We start from the raw sequence: 17,841 nt of genomic DNA on the forward strand, positions 1-17,841 counted from the left end.
CCCAGGCGTGCCCGATCTGCTGTTGAAGGTGCGTCGAGTGTCCAAACATTGTAGAAATTCCAGTACTGCTTCGGGGGCACTCGCCAAGATGCAGGAGCGCTTCAATCTCCCCCACCATCGCTTGCTGTGTGATGTCCCTACGCGCTGGAATTCTACGCTGCACATGCTAGCCCGCTTTTGCGAGCAGAAGAGTGCAGTGGTCCAGTACATGACGGCGCAGTACCGAGGCGCATCCGGCCAGCTGCCAAGCTTCTGTGGATCCGATTGGGCCAACATGTTGGACCTCTGCCAAGTCCTCCAAAATTTTGAGCAATCCACGTTGCTTGTGAGCAGTGACAACTCTTCAGTCAGCATTACCATACCACTGCTGTGTTTACTGAAGAGGTCGATGTTAAAAATCAAGGAAACAGCTGTCATGATGCAACTGGGGGAATCTGAAGGAGAAAACGATCAGCGTGATGGTACCAACATCAGGCCATCCGCCTCAGGGAACGCTGGCCCCAGCAGCTATGACGAAGAAGAGGAGGAGGAACAGCTGGAGTTGGAGCAGGAATTTCATGCCACCACTGACGAGGGCCAGAGCGGTGCACGTTGGACTTCCACAATTCAACGCGAATGGTCAGCAGAAGCAGACCAGGAGGAAGGTGACGACTATGATGCATCACAACAACTATCACAACGCTCACAAGAGGATGATGAGGATTCTGGTAGGACTCTGGCACACATGGCTCAATTCATGCTAGACTGCATTGAACGTGACCCACGCATTGTGCGCATTCTGGACAACACCAATTACTGGGTTTATACCCTTCTGGATCCACGGTACAAACACAATGTTCCAAAACTGCTTGAAGAAAGAGTCAGACAGGTCAAAATGGAAGAATACCAGCAGGCCCTTGTGGAGACTTTAGAGAGGAGATTGACATCCTCCCCCTCCTCTAGCCAGTTGTACGCAGACAGACTGACTTCCGCAAACCCAGGACGACCAGGAGGGCAGCAAACAACGCAAGCCGCAGCTAGTACCCAAAAGGGAATGGTATCGGCAGTGTCCTTGGAGTGGGAAAATTTTCTGACACCCATGCAGCCGCAGCCCACTGAACAGCAAGCGTGCAGATCCACCTCCAACACCGATCGCCTGGAGAAGATGGTCAAGGACTACATGTCAGATGGCGTAGCTGTGTCGAACCATCCATCTGCACCCTTCAACTATTGGGTATCGAAGCTAGACACCTGGCACGAACTGGCAATGTACGCAATAGAGGTGCTGGCTTGCCCGGCAGCCAGCGTTATGTCGGAACGCTGTTTCAGTGCTGCCGGAGGCATCGTCACAGATCGGCGTATCCGCCTCTCTACAGAAAATGCAGACCGTCTGACTCAAATTAAAATGAATCAATCCTGGATTGGAAATGACTACGCAACACTCCAGGACCCCAACCAAGTAACATGACCAATGAACATCTGGGATGGTGTTGCGTTTCCGGGCCCTGTTTATTGAACCTCTCATCTGTATTACATTTATGACTGCATGGCGGCAAAAAGCATTGCTGCTATATCCGCACGCTTTTTGTCCACATGCAAGGCCTGGGTTGTTGTGTCTCACAAAGCGTGGCCTTCTCCTCCTGCGCCTGCTCCTGTTCCATCACGTCTGCTGCTGCTGGGTTAGCGTTGCCGCGTGGTCCCTGTTTATTGAACCACTTATCTTTATTACATTTATGACTGCATGGCGGTACAAAGCATGCTATCCGCACGCTTCTTGCCCTCATGCAAGGCCTGGGTTGTTGTGTCTCACAAAGTGTGGCCTTCTCCTCCTGCGCCTCCTCCTGTTCCATCACGTCTGCTGCTGCTGGGTTAGCGTTGCCGCGTGGTCCCTGTTTATTGAACCACTTATCTTTATTACATTTATGACTGCATGGCGGTACAAAGCCTGCTATCCGCACGCTTCTTGCCCTCATGCAAGGCCTGGGTTGTTGTGTCTCACAAAGCGTGGCCTTCTCCTCCTGCGCCTGCTCCTGTTCCATCACGTCTGCTGCTGCTGGGTTAGCGTTGCCGCGTGGTCCCTGTTTATTGAACCACTTATCTTTATTACATTTATGACTGCATGGCGGTACAAAGCCTGCTATCCGCACGCTTCTTGCCCACAAGGCCTGGGTTGTTGTGTCTCACAAAGCGTGGCCTTCTCCTCCTGCGCCTGCTCCTGTTCCATCACGTCTGCTGCTGCTGGGTTAGCGTTGCCGCGTGGTCCCTGTTTATTGAACCACTTATCTTTATTACATTTATGACTGCATGGCGGTACAAAGCCTGCTATCCGCACGCTTCTTGCCCTCATGCAAGGCCTGGGTTGTTTTGTCTCACAAAGCGTGGCCTTCTCCTCCTGCGCCTCCTCCTGTTCCATCACGTCTGCTGCTGCTGGGTTAGCGTTGCCGCGTGGTCCCTGTTTATTGAACCACTTATCTTTATTACATTTATGACTGCATGGCGGTACAAAGCATGCTATCCGCACGCTTCTTGCCCTCATGCAAGGCCTGGGTTGTTGTGTCTCACAAAGCGTGGCCTTCTCCTCCTGCGCCTGCTCCTGTTCCATCACGTCTGCTGCTGCTGGGTTAGCGTTGCCGCGTGGTCCCTGTTTATTGAACCACTTATCTTTATTACATTTATGACTGCATGGCGGTACAAAGCCTGCTATCCGCACGCTTCTTGCCCTCATGCAAGGCCGGGGTTGTTGTGTCTCACAAAGCGTGGCCTTCTTCTCCTCCTGCGCCACCCTCCTCCTGTTCCATCACGTGTGCTGCTGCTGGGTTAGCGTTACCGGTCCCTTTTCCTGGAACCTCTTATATGTATTACATTTATGACTGCATGCCGACAAAAAGCATGTTACCTGTGCAAAGAAAACAGACATTTCCCGCATTTAAAAGACAGTTTTCCCTTTGAAACTTTAAAATCGATTTTCTCAAAAACTATAAGCTCTTTTTGCTAATTTTTTTTTCCTCTTGTACCCACTCCCAAGGTGCACATACCCTGCAAATTTGGGGTATGTAGCATGTAAGGAGGCTTTACAAACCACAAAAGTTCGGGTCCCCATTGACTTCCATTATGTTCGGAGTTCGGGTCGAACACCCGAACATCGCGGCCATGTTCGGCCTGTTCGGCCCGAACCCGAACATCTAGATGTTCGCCCAACACTACTCCCTACCATTTACTGGTGGTTCGAACAGTCCCTGTACAATCCGGCCTCAGCACTGGAAGCATCAGTTATAGGCTCCCCATTGGCCTTAGCCAGTTTGCCCTTTAGGGGGTCCAAAGCTAGTCCTCTTCTCACTCAACCCATGATCACTACAGTGCAAATATGGGAAGAAGCTGGACGATTTATCTCCATTAAAGGCCAATGGTCTCCAGTTACCCCGCTCTGGAATAACGCTAAACTAGCTGAATTTCTCTCCATTCCAGATTCATCCATCTGGGCTAATAAAGGCATAACTAAGCTAAGAGATTTAGTGGAAGGTAATGAGATCAAGCAATTTAATGTTCTTAAACAACAATTTTCCCTTCCTAATTCAATGTATTTCCGTTATCTCCAAATCCGGCATGCATTCCACTCCCAATTCACCTCACCAAAACTGACTATGCAGGCGCACCAACTTGAAGACGTTTTATCCCACATTGATCAGACAGGCATTGTCTCCACAATCTACACCACGCTTATAAACACCAATAATCCCTGTAAGGACAAGCCCTGTCTGCTATGGAGGAAAGAGCTACCGGATCTCACTGATAATGAATGGAACGACTCAGTGTCTGTGTTCATCTCCACTCCGATTGCGGCCCGACACAAACTAGTGGCAATTAAATACCTGTATCAAGTATATCTTACTGCATACAAACTCTCTAAAATTGGCCCTGAATACCAAGATAGCTGTTGGAGATGCAAGGCTTCCAGGGCTGACTTTAATCACATCTTCTGGTCCTGCCCCAAGATCTCATACTATTGGCAGAACGTCCATGCCCTACTCTTCGAAATCGTAAGCCCCTTAATCCCACTTACACCTAAAAGTATGCTACTCAGCATCTTCAGCCCTACAACTCTCCCGGAAAAAAAACTATTCTTAGCTAGGTTACTTCTGTTTTATGCTAGGCGGCAAATTGCCATCAATTGGAAATCAGCTACTCCTCCCACCCTAGAGGCATTTATTTCGTCAGTTAACAACGATTTACCCATATATAAAGGGATGTATGTCAATAGGGGTTCACAGAAAAAATTCTATAAGATATGGACCAAATGGCTATCTAAATTCAAATTAGATATGTGATAATACCTATAATATGTATGTATTATGCTACCTATAACCCTAACTGCCTGTATATATTCCTTTTTGTTAGTGTATATCACTCTGTCATGATATGTGGGCCCATGTGTGATGAACCATGTACTTCCTACAGCTGGAACCTTGAAGGGGGGGTGGGATGGGATGGGATCATGTAAATGTTGTTTTTTGTATTGTCTTATAAAAAGTTCAATAAAAATTGTTTTACAAAAAAAAAAAAACATGCCTAGAATCGCTCTGAAATCTGCTCCCAAAACCGCTAGCGTTTTGCAGATCTGCTAGCGGTTTTGGTGTGCACTGGGCCAAACTTCAATTGTTATCTATGCAAAAGAGCTTCTTTGAGCTCTGCAACTTTATAAAGCTGTGGACAGCACTGTCTTCCGAAGCTCTTATCTCAACTGTCTCTCATTGTTTATGGTTTTTCTGCAGAGAAAAGTTTAAGGGGTGACTAGCCTGATTTGTGAAATCATTTAAAATGCTGAGTGTATTGTGGAAACTGCAGTTATTATAGAATGATGCAATGTTATAAAAAAAAGCTATATACCTGAAAATAAAAATATGACACTATTTTCTTTGCTACTCATGTTCTATTAATTATCCATATTACACAACCAATTCATTATATCACAAGATTTTTTTTTTGCTTCAGTGTCACTTTAACATAGGTTTTATTTTAATGTTGGTAGCAATAGCATGTATGGAAACTTTGCTATTACCTGCTAAGTCGGCACCAAATTACGTGAAAAATGATGCAAAATTACGAATGATTACAATTACATACGAAATTGATTACGATTTTCCCCAAAATTTCACATTACAATTATTACTTCATTTAGGCGTAATTTCTACTCATCACTGAACTTCGGTACAGAGAAGCCCGTGGCGAGGCAGGTGGTTTCGGCGATTGCCAGACCCCAAATTACTTCTCTCTCCAAGTTGCTACGACTCGGAGGGGGAGTAGTATTTAATGCTGCCAGGAATTTGAGCGTCAGCAGGGTGAGTAGTCAACTCATCGGCAGTGTACCTATACGTACGCAGCCCTCAGATCCTCCAGAAACTTCCCACGTCCTCCTTGAGACCACCAGTGCTGGGACCTTCTGGAATTTCTCAACCGTGCTCCCGCCTGTGAATGAGTGCAGCTGCACTGTGTAGGACGCTTCACACGTGCACAGTAGCACAGAGCCGCTCAGCTGTGGCGAAAAAAAGCTGAGCCCAAGCGGCTCCGTGCTACGATACAGGAGCGTGGTATCCGGCACAGTGCCACGCTTGTTCTCAGACAGGAGCATGGTCGATAACTTCCAGGGGAGATCACAAAATTTAGCATTACAATTTTGCATTGTAATTGCGAGTTTCGATGTAAAATTTCAATTATTTGAAATTCAAACATAACACTAACTTCCTGCATAGTCTGGCACCAAAGACCCGGAGTGCATCAAACTTGACCTTCATTAGCCTTGATTCATGAAGCTGCGTTGCTATAGCAGCACAAGCTCCATGACAAGCACCGCAACCTAAATCCAGGGCTGCACTCTATGTGCTAGCGTGCCTTCCTTAGGTACACACATTGCTTACATAGCAACGTGCATTCCTTTAAATGGCGGCCGTTGCTGCGAAGTATGGCTACCATGATACTTCACTAGCATGGCTGCTACTATGTTAACTGACATAGTTACTATGTTAAAGGCGCACTATGGTGAAAAATTGTAACATTTAAAATATGTGCAAACATAGAAAAATAAGAAGTACGTTTTTTCCAGAGTAAAATAAGCCATATATTACTTTTCTCCTATGTTTCTGTCACTTACAGTAGGTAGTAGAAATCTGACTGAAGCAAAAGGTTTTGGACTAGTCCATCTCTTCATAGGGGACTCTCAGCAAGGCTTTTATTCTTTATAAAGATATTCCCTAAAAACGATTTAAACAATGATGCTGGCCAGCTTCCCTGCTCACTACACAGTTTTTTGGCAGTTGGACAGAGCAACTGCCATTCATTAAGTGCTTTTGAAAATAAATCCCTGAGAATCCCCCATGAAGAGATGGACTAGTCCAAAACCTGTCACTTCTGTCAGATTTCTACTACCTACTGTAAGTGACAGCAACATAGGAGAAAAGTAATTTATGGCTCATTTTACTCTGGAAAAAATGTACTTCTTATTGGTCTATATTTGCACATATATTACATTTTAAAATGTTTTGCTATAGTGCCCCTTTAATTACATAGTAACTATGTCAATTAACATAGTAGCTAGTGAAGTATCGTGGTCGTGATATTTCACAGCAGCGGCCGCCATTTAAAGAAGCGTGCGTTGCTATGTAAGCAGCGTGCATAATTAAGGATGGCGCGCTACGCTCCAAGATCGCATGTAGCGTGCAGCCCTGGATTGAGGTCGCGGTGCTTGTCATGGAGCTCATCTTCATGAATCAAACCCAACGTATGTTACTAACTGTACTTCACTGTGCTCACAGTTTAATGCCCTGTTCCAGTCATAATCTGATGTGTCTGGGACTAATATGGGCGGGAATGTGTGAGAAACACTGGTTCACACGAACAATAAGGAACAAAAGACAAAAATATCAGTTAGGGCTTGTTAACACTACGAACGCAAAATGCGAATCGTGATCGCAACTGTATCATGATTTCGCCATGATTTGCATTGTGATTCCTGTTCAACAGAGTGAGAATCACATCATAATTGTCCCCAATTATGCAAATCCCAAACGCTGCAGTAAGAATGATCCCATACATCAGCAACAGTGCATTTCTCATACCTCCCAACCTTTTGAGATAAGAAAGAGGGACAATTAAACCACACCCCTGCAACACCCCTAACCATGCCCCCGGTGCACACCTAGTCACTCATACCGGGCCGGGCCGAGACAGAGGCGAGAGAGGCTCCAGCCTCAGGACACAGTGTAGGAGGGGACGCACAACTCAATCAGCTATCATTCCCCTATTGTGTTTGAAGCAGAGAGAAATAAGAAAAGGGACTACATGGCAGTGACTGCAAGCCAGATAACCAGAGATTAAGGTGTGTGTGGGTGGGGGGGGGGGGGGCCTGGGGCGCCTCTTAGTGTAATAGCAATCAGTGTGTGACGGCTGGGGTGGGAGGGATGGAGGGGCGCACTTTGCTGTCTCAGCCTTGGGTGTTGGAGGTGCTTGTCCCAGCTCTGCACTCATACCATAAAGATTTCCGAAGAAAAATAAAAGGGACAGTAGGGAGCTATGACTTTGCTGATCCTAGGGGTTGCAAACCAGACCTTATTTTGGTGGTGTTCTGAGTTGTAATATTATATAATAGTATTATTTTGTGTGCTTTTCTGTGTAGGGCTCTCAGTGGAACCGAAAGAAGCTAGCAGGGGTATCTCCACTGGAGGGGTTATTGCCATATGTGTGGCTGTCATTCTGTTGGCGTCCATCGCAATATTCATCTCCATATCACTGACAAAACGCAGCAGGCACAAGGAGGAGGATGGTAAAGAACTGCAATGTGTATCCTAGGAAGCTGGGTCTGAAGAAGACATGCATGGGCAAAGGTAGAGGTCTTCACCAACTCCTTACTGACATTGTGGCCTCTGCAAGATACAAAACCATCATTGTATAATTATCAGTCAATTGTTTTCTGTACAAGAACATATAACTGTTATGTTATGCCTAAATGCCATCAAGTTACTCATAGCAATCAAAGACAGCACAAAAAAGACCAAGATCATCAAGTAATAAACCTGGGTAACACTCTCAAAAAAATCTCATGGGTAAGGTTGTGAACAGGCACACACAACTGTAGAGTGAAAAGTGTACGAAACTAAAGGAACAGATTACCCAGTAAGCTCATAGTGAACCAAAACTCCTAAAAAGTGTGTACAGTAAGGGGCTAAGCTCTCTAACTAAAATGTTATGCAAAACCAAAGTTTGCCTCCTTAAAACAGAAGGTACTCGCCCTACCCGATAGCGGCACATTAACCTCCCTGGCGGTCAATTAGAACCGCCAGGCGGCAGCGCAGCACTATTTTTTTTTTTAATCATGTAGCTAGCCTAGTGCTAGCTACATGATAGCCACTGAGCAGCTGCATCCCCTCACCCTCTCCGATCGCCTCCGGCGATCAGCGGAAGCAGGAAATCCCGTAACAGAATGGGATTTCCTGCTAGGCTTCCCCGGTCACCATGGCGACGGTCATCATCGACGTTGTGACGTCATCGGGAGTCCCGATCCACCCCTCAGCCTGGAGCTGATAGGCAAGGCTGCGCAAGGGGTCTGGGTGGGGGGCGACGCGGTGCGGCAGAAAACGGTGAATCGGCGCGGAGTGGCAGCAATCGGGAAGTACACGCAGCTAGCAAAGTGCTAGCTGCGTGTACAAAAAAAAATTATGCAAATCGGCCAAGTAGGGCCTGAGAAATCCTCCTGCGCGCGTAGCCCGACCTGAGGTCGGGCTTACCGCCAGGGAGGTTAATCCATGCCATGCACTGATGATGATTAACCAATCCGAAACTGTATGCATGTTGGATTATTGTGGCTCTAAGCTCACACACCATTGCATTAGATTGGTTCTGGAGGTGTGGTGAGCTTGAAGGGACAACAAAGGATGATTTGCATATTCACCAGTGATGTATTGTGGGAGACATCATATGCTCATTCCAACCTGAATTATCTCTAATACCTTCTGCCTCACTGTGGCAGCTCTGGCTCCAAACCACAGCCGACAAGGATGTTGGCTCCGGTGCAGTTGCAGGAGCGCCTGCAACATTTACCTTCCCTGGCTCCAGCCCAGGCTGAGTAGTGGCTTCCCAAAGGGCTCAGGCAGAAATAGCCAAGCCAGATTGGGTCTGCACTACGGCGCAGGCGACGTGTACCTGTAGAGCGGACCCGATCAGACTCGGCTATTCCTGGCTGAGCCGAGCGGAGAGCCACTTCTGTACCTGCACTAGAGCCAAAGAAGGTCAATATTTACATGCCTTACATGCCCGCCAGGGGGCTTCTAGTGCTCCCACTGTGGTCCATGAAAACATTTAATTTTCATTTCAGTTTGCGGCCAGCTATGAATTTCCATCATTGACAGTAAGCCCACACTACACTCCTTTGCAACCATGGTAACAGAGCTCTGAAGTATTTTTGCCGTCAGACTTTCCAGAAGTTCCTGCTTTGCTGTAGGAGCAAGTAACCACACAGGGCAGGAGGCATTGTTACTTATTTTTAACACCTAGAATATCCCAAATGAACTGCAGACAATATTGACACTCTTATCTGTTAATTTCTATTTAAAACTGAGGAACTGTTACTTTTTTATGCATGTAAAGTGACTTTGAACCCGTATGAATTATTGCAATAAAGTCATTCTTCAATTACAACTGTGTTAGCATATGTTATTTTGCCAGCTTACCACAAGGTGGCATTGGTTGCTCACAATTTTTACTGTTTAGTTTCCTCACAGCTCTAATCATTGTAATGGTATGTAACAGATTTTCTCGGCAGCTGAAGAAGATGTATTGTACTGTCCATGCTTTGATATCAGTGAATTTTATAAAGTAAAAGAAGAGAATTCTGTTCCTGGCAGAGGCCATTTATTTTTCCCATAGTGTGCAGCTAAATCCTGATGTCATTTCCTTCCTTAAGTTTTTTTTTCTTTTCTCCTCCAATCTGCTGTGTCATCTCTGGCTTGCCTGCAAACAGAAGTGAGCACAGGATCATGTTGCAGCCTCAGCCTGTCACACTGAAGTGTGCTCACACTGCTCAGACCAATTAGTGAGAAGCAGGTATGTGAGAGGGGAGATGACAAACTTACTCCACATCGATGGCAGAAAATAGAGCCAGGTGGACAAATAAGATTTATTACAGCAGAAAGATTTGTGAATAGATTAGAGAGCTTGCAATGCAGGGTGAGATTCCTGGCAGCATTACAAACACATTGCAGTGTTTAAACTGCAATTTGATTTTGTGGTTGACAATCCCTCTTTAAAGTGAACCTGTAAAGAGTAAAAATTATATACTTACCTCATTAGAGGAAAGACTCTGGATATTCCAGAGGGTTCCCTCATCATCTTCAGCCTCGCCGATCCACGCTAGGACCATCTAAGCATACTTGACAAGGGCTGGTAAGATATGTTCCCCTGTCCGTGTTCCCATCCGTGTATGAGTGACACTGTACTGCGCATGTGCATGTATGGTCCGCATCTGTGTAGCAGCACAAAGCTGCTTGTGCATGGCATTTTCCTTGTGCATGAGCATTGTGGTCACACTCATACATGAATGGGAGAATATAGCCATGAAGAGGAAGAGGGTCCTGGCCAGCAGCGGTGGGGCCAAGAAGGACATGGAAACGTGTTGCCACTGTCTAATAAAAACTTTGTTTTTTATACTACAATTAGTATAATCTTTTGAGGTCAGCCACCTCTTCATGATTCACTTTATTGTTTTTTTAACTTAGTTTTATATCTACTGGGCACCTGTTTCCCCCATTTGTATTGTCATACAGGGAGTTTGTGGCCTCCAGCCTTAACTGGCTTGGCTGGTGTCCCTATTTTTCATAAGAGAGAAACCATCCCAAGAGGTAGTGGAGTATCTAAAGGGTGCAGGCATGGCTCGTGCCATGGGCCCCACAGCATTATGAGCACCATGCCTGCTCCTGTGCTGCTCCCAATGCCTGCCCCTGGTGACTCGCTGTCACTCACACCTCAGATCAGATGAATTATAGAATCTAGGAAACATGGCTACTCAATTATGTATGCAGGGCGTACTTGGCTTAGTGTTAGAAAATAGGAAAGAGAGGGAATAAAAAGAGATATTTACAAAAACGTAACTGCAACAATATCCCGCGCCAAAAAACACAGGCAACCATAACACATGTACGCCGGAAGGGATGCTGTTTTTAGAGGGGAAGAAGGGTTGGACTGCGAGAGGGGGTGCAATATCAGTGTTTGCTAAAGGCTCTATATTACCCAGTTACACCCCTGCCAAGAGGATAAGAGAGTGACCATCCCATGAGAACCAGTAATAAACCAAGTGGAGGCAGGTTTATAATCTCCACCTGCCCACTCAGTTGGCTACTTCTAACAGCAACCTGGTTTTGTGAGTACCTTGTTTCTCTACTCTACAAGAAACTCATTATTTACTGCACTTACCATTTGGGCTCCTTGTGTCTCTGTTTTTATTTTTGCAGCATCAGAATTTTGTATTTAAATAGCGTCGACATCTTCCCCGCACTGAACTATTGTCACGTATCTGTCCCTCAGAGGGGCTCACAATCTAGACCCTACCATAGTCATACTGTATGTCCATCATAGTCTAGAGACATTTTTTGGGGGGATAAGCCAAATAATTTTTTGGAATGTAGGAGGAAACCCATGCAGTACCTGGAGGAAACCCATGCAGACATGGAGAGTAGAGATGGCCCGAACCTCGGAGTTTAGGTTCGTGAACCCGGTTTGTGAACCTCCGCAAACGTTTGCAAACATGCGAACGTTCGCAAACCGCAATAGACTTCAATGGGGAGGCGAACTTTGAAAACTATAAAAAATTATGCTGGCCACAAAAGTGATGGAAAAGATGTTTCAAGGGGTCTAACACCTGGAGGGGGGCATGGATGAGTAGGATAGACGCCAAAAGTGCCAGGGAAAAATCTATATTTGACGCAAAGCAGCGTTTTAAGGGCAGAAATTACATTGAATGCTAAATTGCAGGCCTAAAGTGCTTTAAAACATCTTGAATGTGTATACATCAATCAGGGAGTGTAATTAGAGTACTGCTTCACAGTGACACACCAAACTCACTGTGTAACGCACCGCAAGCAGCTGTTTGCATAGTGACGACCGTGCTGGTCTGGTGCGCACCATGGTGAGAGTGCAGGCCGTGGCGGTGTTCAAGCCCATATGGTCGCCGGGCTGTGGTAGCTCATTGATAGAACAACAGTGACTGTCCAGCTGATCAAATTTGGTCTGTCCACAATGAAGCAACAACCTTATTATCTTGTGTGAGCCCCCCCCCCAGACACTCATATAGCCGGCGGACATTGCTTCATTGTGATACGCAAGTCCCTTCACTGCGGCAAGGTAATGATCACGAAGGGGAATAGGCACATGTACATGCCTTTTGTTTTGTTGTTGCAGCCGCAGTGCAGCCAGAAAAATTAGGCAGGCATGTACACGCACCAGAAAAATTAGTAGAGCAGCCGCTGCTAGCAGCGGCCTTAAAAATTCAAGAATCCGCCTGGAGACCTGGACCCTGTTGGTGGTGGCAGAGAAGGCAGTCAAGCGGCCTGCAGGCAGATATGCTGTGTGTGGGGACTGACTTAGTCTTCGGGCGGGCAGTAGCCCTCCGGGATCCATGCCTCATTCATTTTGATAAAGGTGAGGTACTGAACACTTTTGTGACTTAGGCGACTTCTCTTCTCATTGACAATGCCTCCAGCTGCGCTGAAGGTCCTTCCTGACAGGATGCTTGAGGCAGGGCAAGACAGAAGTTGGATGGCAAATTGGGACAGCTCTGGCCACAGGTCAAGCCTGCGCACCCAGTAGTCCAAGGGTTCATCATCGCTGCTCACAGTGTCTACATCCACACTCAAGGCCAGGTAGTCGGCTACCTGCCGGTCCAGGCGTTGGTGGAGGGTGGATCCGGAATGGCTAAGGCGAGGCAATGTACTAAAGAATGTCCACATGTCCGACATCACCATAAGATCGCTGAAGCATCCTGTCCTTACCTGTGTGGACATGGGAGGAGGATTACTGGCAGTGGTACCTTTGCGTTGTGCTGTGACATCACCCTTAAACGCATTGTAAAGCATAGTTGCCAGTTTGTTCTGCAAGTGCTGCATCCTTTCTGCCTTCTGGTGAGTTGGTAACATGTCCGCCACTTTGTGCCTATACCGAGGGTCTAGTCGCGTGGCCACCCAGTACAGCTCATTAGCCTTGAGTTTTGTTATACGGGGGTCCCTCAACAGGCTAGACAGCATGAAAGACGCCATCTGCACAAAGTTGGATCCAGACGTACTCTCCATCTCCTCTTGCTCTTCCTCAGTGACGTCAGGTAAGTCCTCCTCCTCCTCCCCCCAGCCACGAACAATACCACGGGGACGTTGAGCAGCACAAGCCCCCTGCGGCGCCTGCTGCGGTTGTTCTTCTCCCGCTGCCTCCTCCTCCTCCACAGAAACACATTCCTCATCATCTGATTCTGACTCCTCTTCCCCATTCGACTCTTCATCCTCCTCCCCCCTCTGTGCTGCCACAGGTGTTGAGGAAAAATCTGGTTCTGATGCAAATTGCTCCCACAACTGTTCCTCCGGTAACTGTTCCTCCTCATGCTCCTCCACAGCTTGATCCACCACTCTATGCACGGCACGCTCCAGGACGTAAGCGTAGGGGATCAAGCCGCTGATGGTGCCTTCAGTGCGACTCACCAGGTTGGTCACCTCCTCAAACAGCTGCATGAGCCTGCATGCATTTCGCATCAGTGTCCAGTTCGGGGGCCAGAACATCCCCATCTCCCCAGATTGTGTCCTTCTACTGTAATTGTACAGGTACTGAGTGACGGCTTTCTCCTGTTCTAGAAGGCGAGAGAACATGAGCAGGGTCAAATTCCAGTGAGTTGGGCTATCACATATCAAGCGTCTCACCGGCAAGTTGTTTTTCCGCTAAATGTCCGCAAAGCGTGCCATGGCCGTGTAAGACCACCTGAAATGCCCACACAACTTCCTGGCCTGCTTCAGGACGTCCTCTAAGCCTGGGTACTTTGACACAAATCTTTGAATGACTAGATTGAGAACATGTGCCATGCAGTGATGCAGTGGAAGTGTGCGGAGCGCATAACCCAGAGGTTGATGGATCAAAACCATCCTCTGCTAGGTATGATTTCATTTTTGCACCTCACTTTATCGCATGGGCAAAACGGTTTCCATAGACCTGTAAGAAAAAGTGTTATAAGGGCCCTGCCGTAACATAGATATTACGGTAGCTAAGACTACTCCTGGGCTTTTCTTGTGGTTGAAAAGATGAGTAAACTGTGATATCACACTTAAAAAAAATCAAAAAAACACAGCAAATAGAGAAGCTTCCCCATATTGGAGAATTGGATTTGGTAAAGTCTTAAGCCAATGTGTTGACTCACCACACAGCCCTGCACTCAGCATGTGTCTCGTATGACTGTCTATATGATCACTCACCACACAGCCCTGCACCCAAAACGTGTCTCATATGACTGTCTATAAGTAAGCTTTAGGTTAGCAGGAATGGTTGCATGGCCACCTAGCTTTTCATCCTTCCCACCCTTGCCCTGGAATCTTCTAGACTTCAAAGTGCTGTCCTTCTCTTTGTGTGTGGTGGTTGGTATTGTGGTGAGCATAGCTGCACTCCACGCAGTGGACCTGGGTTCAATTCCCAGCCAAGGTATGTGAGCTTGCTTTTGACATACTACAAATCCCTGCAAGAAAAATCCCTGCAAGGCCAGGGAGAGAGTAGGGGGTGGTGATGGTATGTTTTAGTCTATAAAACAGGATAGGGACACTTGAAAAGACCATTTCCGGTTTTCAATTCAGGGAATCCGGATCCAGCCAGATACTAGGATCGGATACCCAAATTCTGTTCAGGTATAAAAATGTCAAATTTGGATATCCGAATTGGGTCCAGATATCTGGGTACCCGGATCCGGGCGGGTATTAAAAAGTACTACCCAAACATCCCTGCCGGTGCCAGGTGGCCTTCCTCTGGGTCTGCCTCTACCTCTTCCTCTACCTGGTTTGTCCATTTTGTCCATCTCGGGAGGAATGCTAGGTATATGGTGTGATGAGGTGGGTTCACTGAACAAAACAGCTTGGTATATGCTGTGATGAGGTGGGTTCACTGAACACAACAGCTAGGTAAATTCTGTGATGAGGTGGGTTCACTGAACACAACAGCTAGGTATATGCTGTGATGAGGTGGGTTCACTGAACACAACAGTTAGGTATATGCTGTGATGAGGTGGGTTCACTGAACACAACAGCTAGGTATATGCTGTGATGAGGTGGGTTCACTGAACACAACAGCTAGGTATATGCTGTGATGAGGTGGGTTCACTGAACACAACAGCTAGGGATATGCTGTTATGAGGTGGGTTCACTGAACACAACAGTTAGGTATATGCTGTGATGAGGTGGGTTCACTGAACACAACAGCTAGGTATATGCTGTAATGAGGTGGGTTCACTGAACACAGCAGCTAGGTATATGCAGTGAGTTGGGTTCACTAAACACAACAGCTAGGTATATGCTGTGATGAGGTGGGTTCACTGAACACAACAGCTAGGTATATGCTGTGATGAGGTGGGTTCACTGAACACAACTGCTAGGTATATGCTGTGATGAGGTGGGTTCACTGAACACAACAGCTAGGTATATGCTGTGTTGAGGTGGGTTCACTGAACACAACAGCTAGGTATATGCTGTGATGAGGTGGGTTCACTGAACACAACAGTTAGGTATATGCTGTGATGAGGTGGGTTCACTGAACACAACAGCTAGGTATATGCTGTGATGAGGTGGGTTCACTGAACACAACAGCTAGGTATATGCTGTGATGAGGTGGGTTCACTGAACATAACTGCTAGGTATATGCTGTGATGAGGTGGGTTCACTGAACACAACAGCTAGGTATATGCTGTGTTGAGGTGGGTTCACTGAACACAACAGCTAGGTATATGCTGTGATGAGGTGGGTTCACTGAACACAGCAGCTAGGTATATGCTGTGATGAGATGGGTTCACTGAACACAACAGCTAGGGATATACAGTGATGAGGTGGGTTCACTGAACACAACAGTTAGGTATATGCTGCGATGAGGTGGGTTCACTGAACACAACAGCTAAATATATGCTGTGATGAGGTGGGTTCACTGAACACAACAGCTAGGGATATACAGTGATGAGGTGTGTTCGCTGAACACAACCGTTAGGTTTATGCTGTGATGAGGTGGGTTCACTGAACACAACAGTTAGGGATATGCTGTGATGAGGTGGGTTCACTGAACACAACAGCTAGGTATATGCTGTGATGAGGTAGGTTCACTGAACACAACAGCTAGGTATATGCTGTGATGAGGTGGGTTCACTGAACACAACAGCTAGGTATATGCTGTGATGAGGTGGGTTCACTGAACACAACAGCTAGGTATATGCTGTGATGAGGTGGGTTCACTGAACACAACAGCTAGGGATATACAGTGATGAGGTGTGCTCGCTGAAAACAACAGTTAGGTATATGCTGTGATGAGGTGGGTTCACTGAACACAACAGCTAAGTATATGCTGTGATGAGGTGGGTTCACTGAACACAACAGCTAGGTATATGCAGTGAGGTTGGTTCACTGAACACAACAGCTAGGTATATGCTGTGATGAGGTGGGTTCACTCAACACAAAAGGTAGGTATATGCTGTGATGAGGTGGGTTCACTGAACACAACAGTTAGGTATATGCTGTGATGAGGTGGGTTCACTGAACACAACAGCTAGGTATATGCAATAAGGTGGGTTCACTCAACACAAAATGTAGGTATATGCAGTGAGGTGGGTTCACTCAACACAACAGCTAGGTATATGCAGTGAGGTGGGTTCACTCAACACAAAAGGTAGGTATATGCAGTGAGGTGGGTTCACTCAACACAAAGGGTAGGTATATGCAGTGAGGTGGGTTCACTCAACACAAAAGGCAGGTATATGCAGTGATGAGGTGGATTCACTCAACACAATAGATACTAGGTATATGCAGTACTGGGTATTACAATGTGCACCTGTCACACAGGTAGTCACTGAATGTGCTGGGCCTTGTAGTGGCACACACACAGTATGAATTATCAAGGCTGTCTATGCAACACAAGTGTCAGTGGGACACACAGAAAAAAAAAGATCACAAGAACAAGATTAGCTCTCAAAAGAGGTGTTGTGGGGTGCTATTATAGCAATAAGAATAGGCCAGGAGCAAGCCAAGAGCCTACCACAACAGCTAGGTATATGCTGTGGTGAGGTGGGTTCACTGAACACAACAGCAAGGGATATACACAGGGCCGGCCCTAGACTTTTTGCCGCCTGAGGCAAATTTTGAAAAAATTATTGCTGCCGCCCCACCCCCACCCCCTTTGGGGGGGGGCACCGCCGAGCTGGAGGGGTAGCGGGCAGGACGGGGGGATTTGGCCTAGCGGCGGGGAGGGGGGTCGGACCCCACCCCCCCTCCCTCGCCTGGGTCCCCCGATCTGCGCTCCCCTCCAGCCTTAAATAGATCAGAAGCAGCCGCTACTCGTAAGAGGCACGGGCGGGGAGGACTCACCTCTTCCTCGTTCCAGGCCAGCGTGCGCTCCACTGACGTCACTTCCTTCAACGCCGCCCACTGTATTGTTAGTGGACGGCATTGCAGGAAATGATGTCAGTGGAGCGCACGCTGGAATGAGGAAGAGGTGAGTCCTCCCCGCCCGTGCCTCTTACGAGTAGCGGCTGCTTCTGAACTATTTAAGGCTGGAGGGGAGCGCAGATCGGGGGACCCAGGCGAGGAAGGGGGACTGACCCCCCTCCCC

The 17,841-nt window shown here is 47.1% G+C and overlaps 1 protein-coding gene across 1 annotated transcript in view; it reads left to right on the top strand.

Annotated features, from left to right (window-relative positions):
- The window catches only part of LOC137527287 (major histocompatibility complex class I-related gene protein-like), a 46,228-nt gene extending 37,983 nt beyond the window's left edge, over window positions 1-8,245 (top strand). The window contains exon 5 of the mRNA XM_068247796.1: window positions 7,646-8,245. Coding sequence (XP_068103897.1) covers window positions 7,646-7,818 — 173 coding nt within the window. The 3' untranslated portion in view covers window positions 7,819-8,245. The remainder of the gene's footprint in view (window positions 1-7,645) is intronic.
- Window positions 8,246-17,841: the final 9,596 nt, after the last annotated feature.

This window comes from Hyperolius riggenbachi, chromosome 8, assembly GCF_040937935.1.
Source record: "Hyperolius riggenbachi isolate aHypRig1 chromosome 8, aHypRig1.pri, whole genome shotgun sequence".
Lineage (NCBI taxonomy): Eukaryota > Metazoa > Chordata > Amphibia > Anura > Hyperoliidae > Hyperolius > Hyperolius riggenbachi.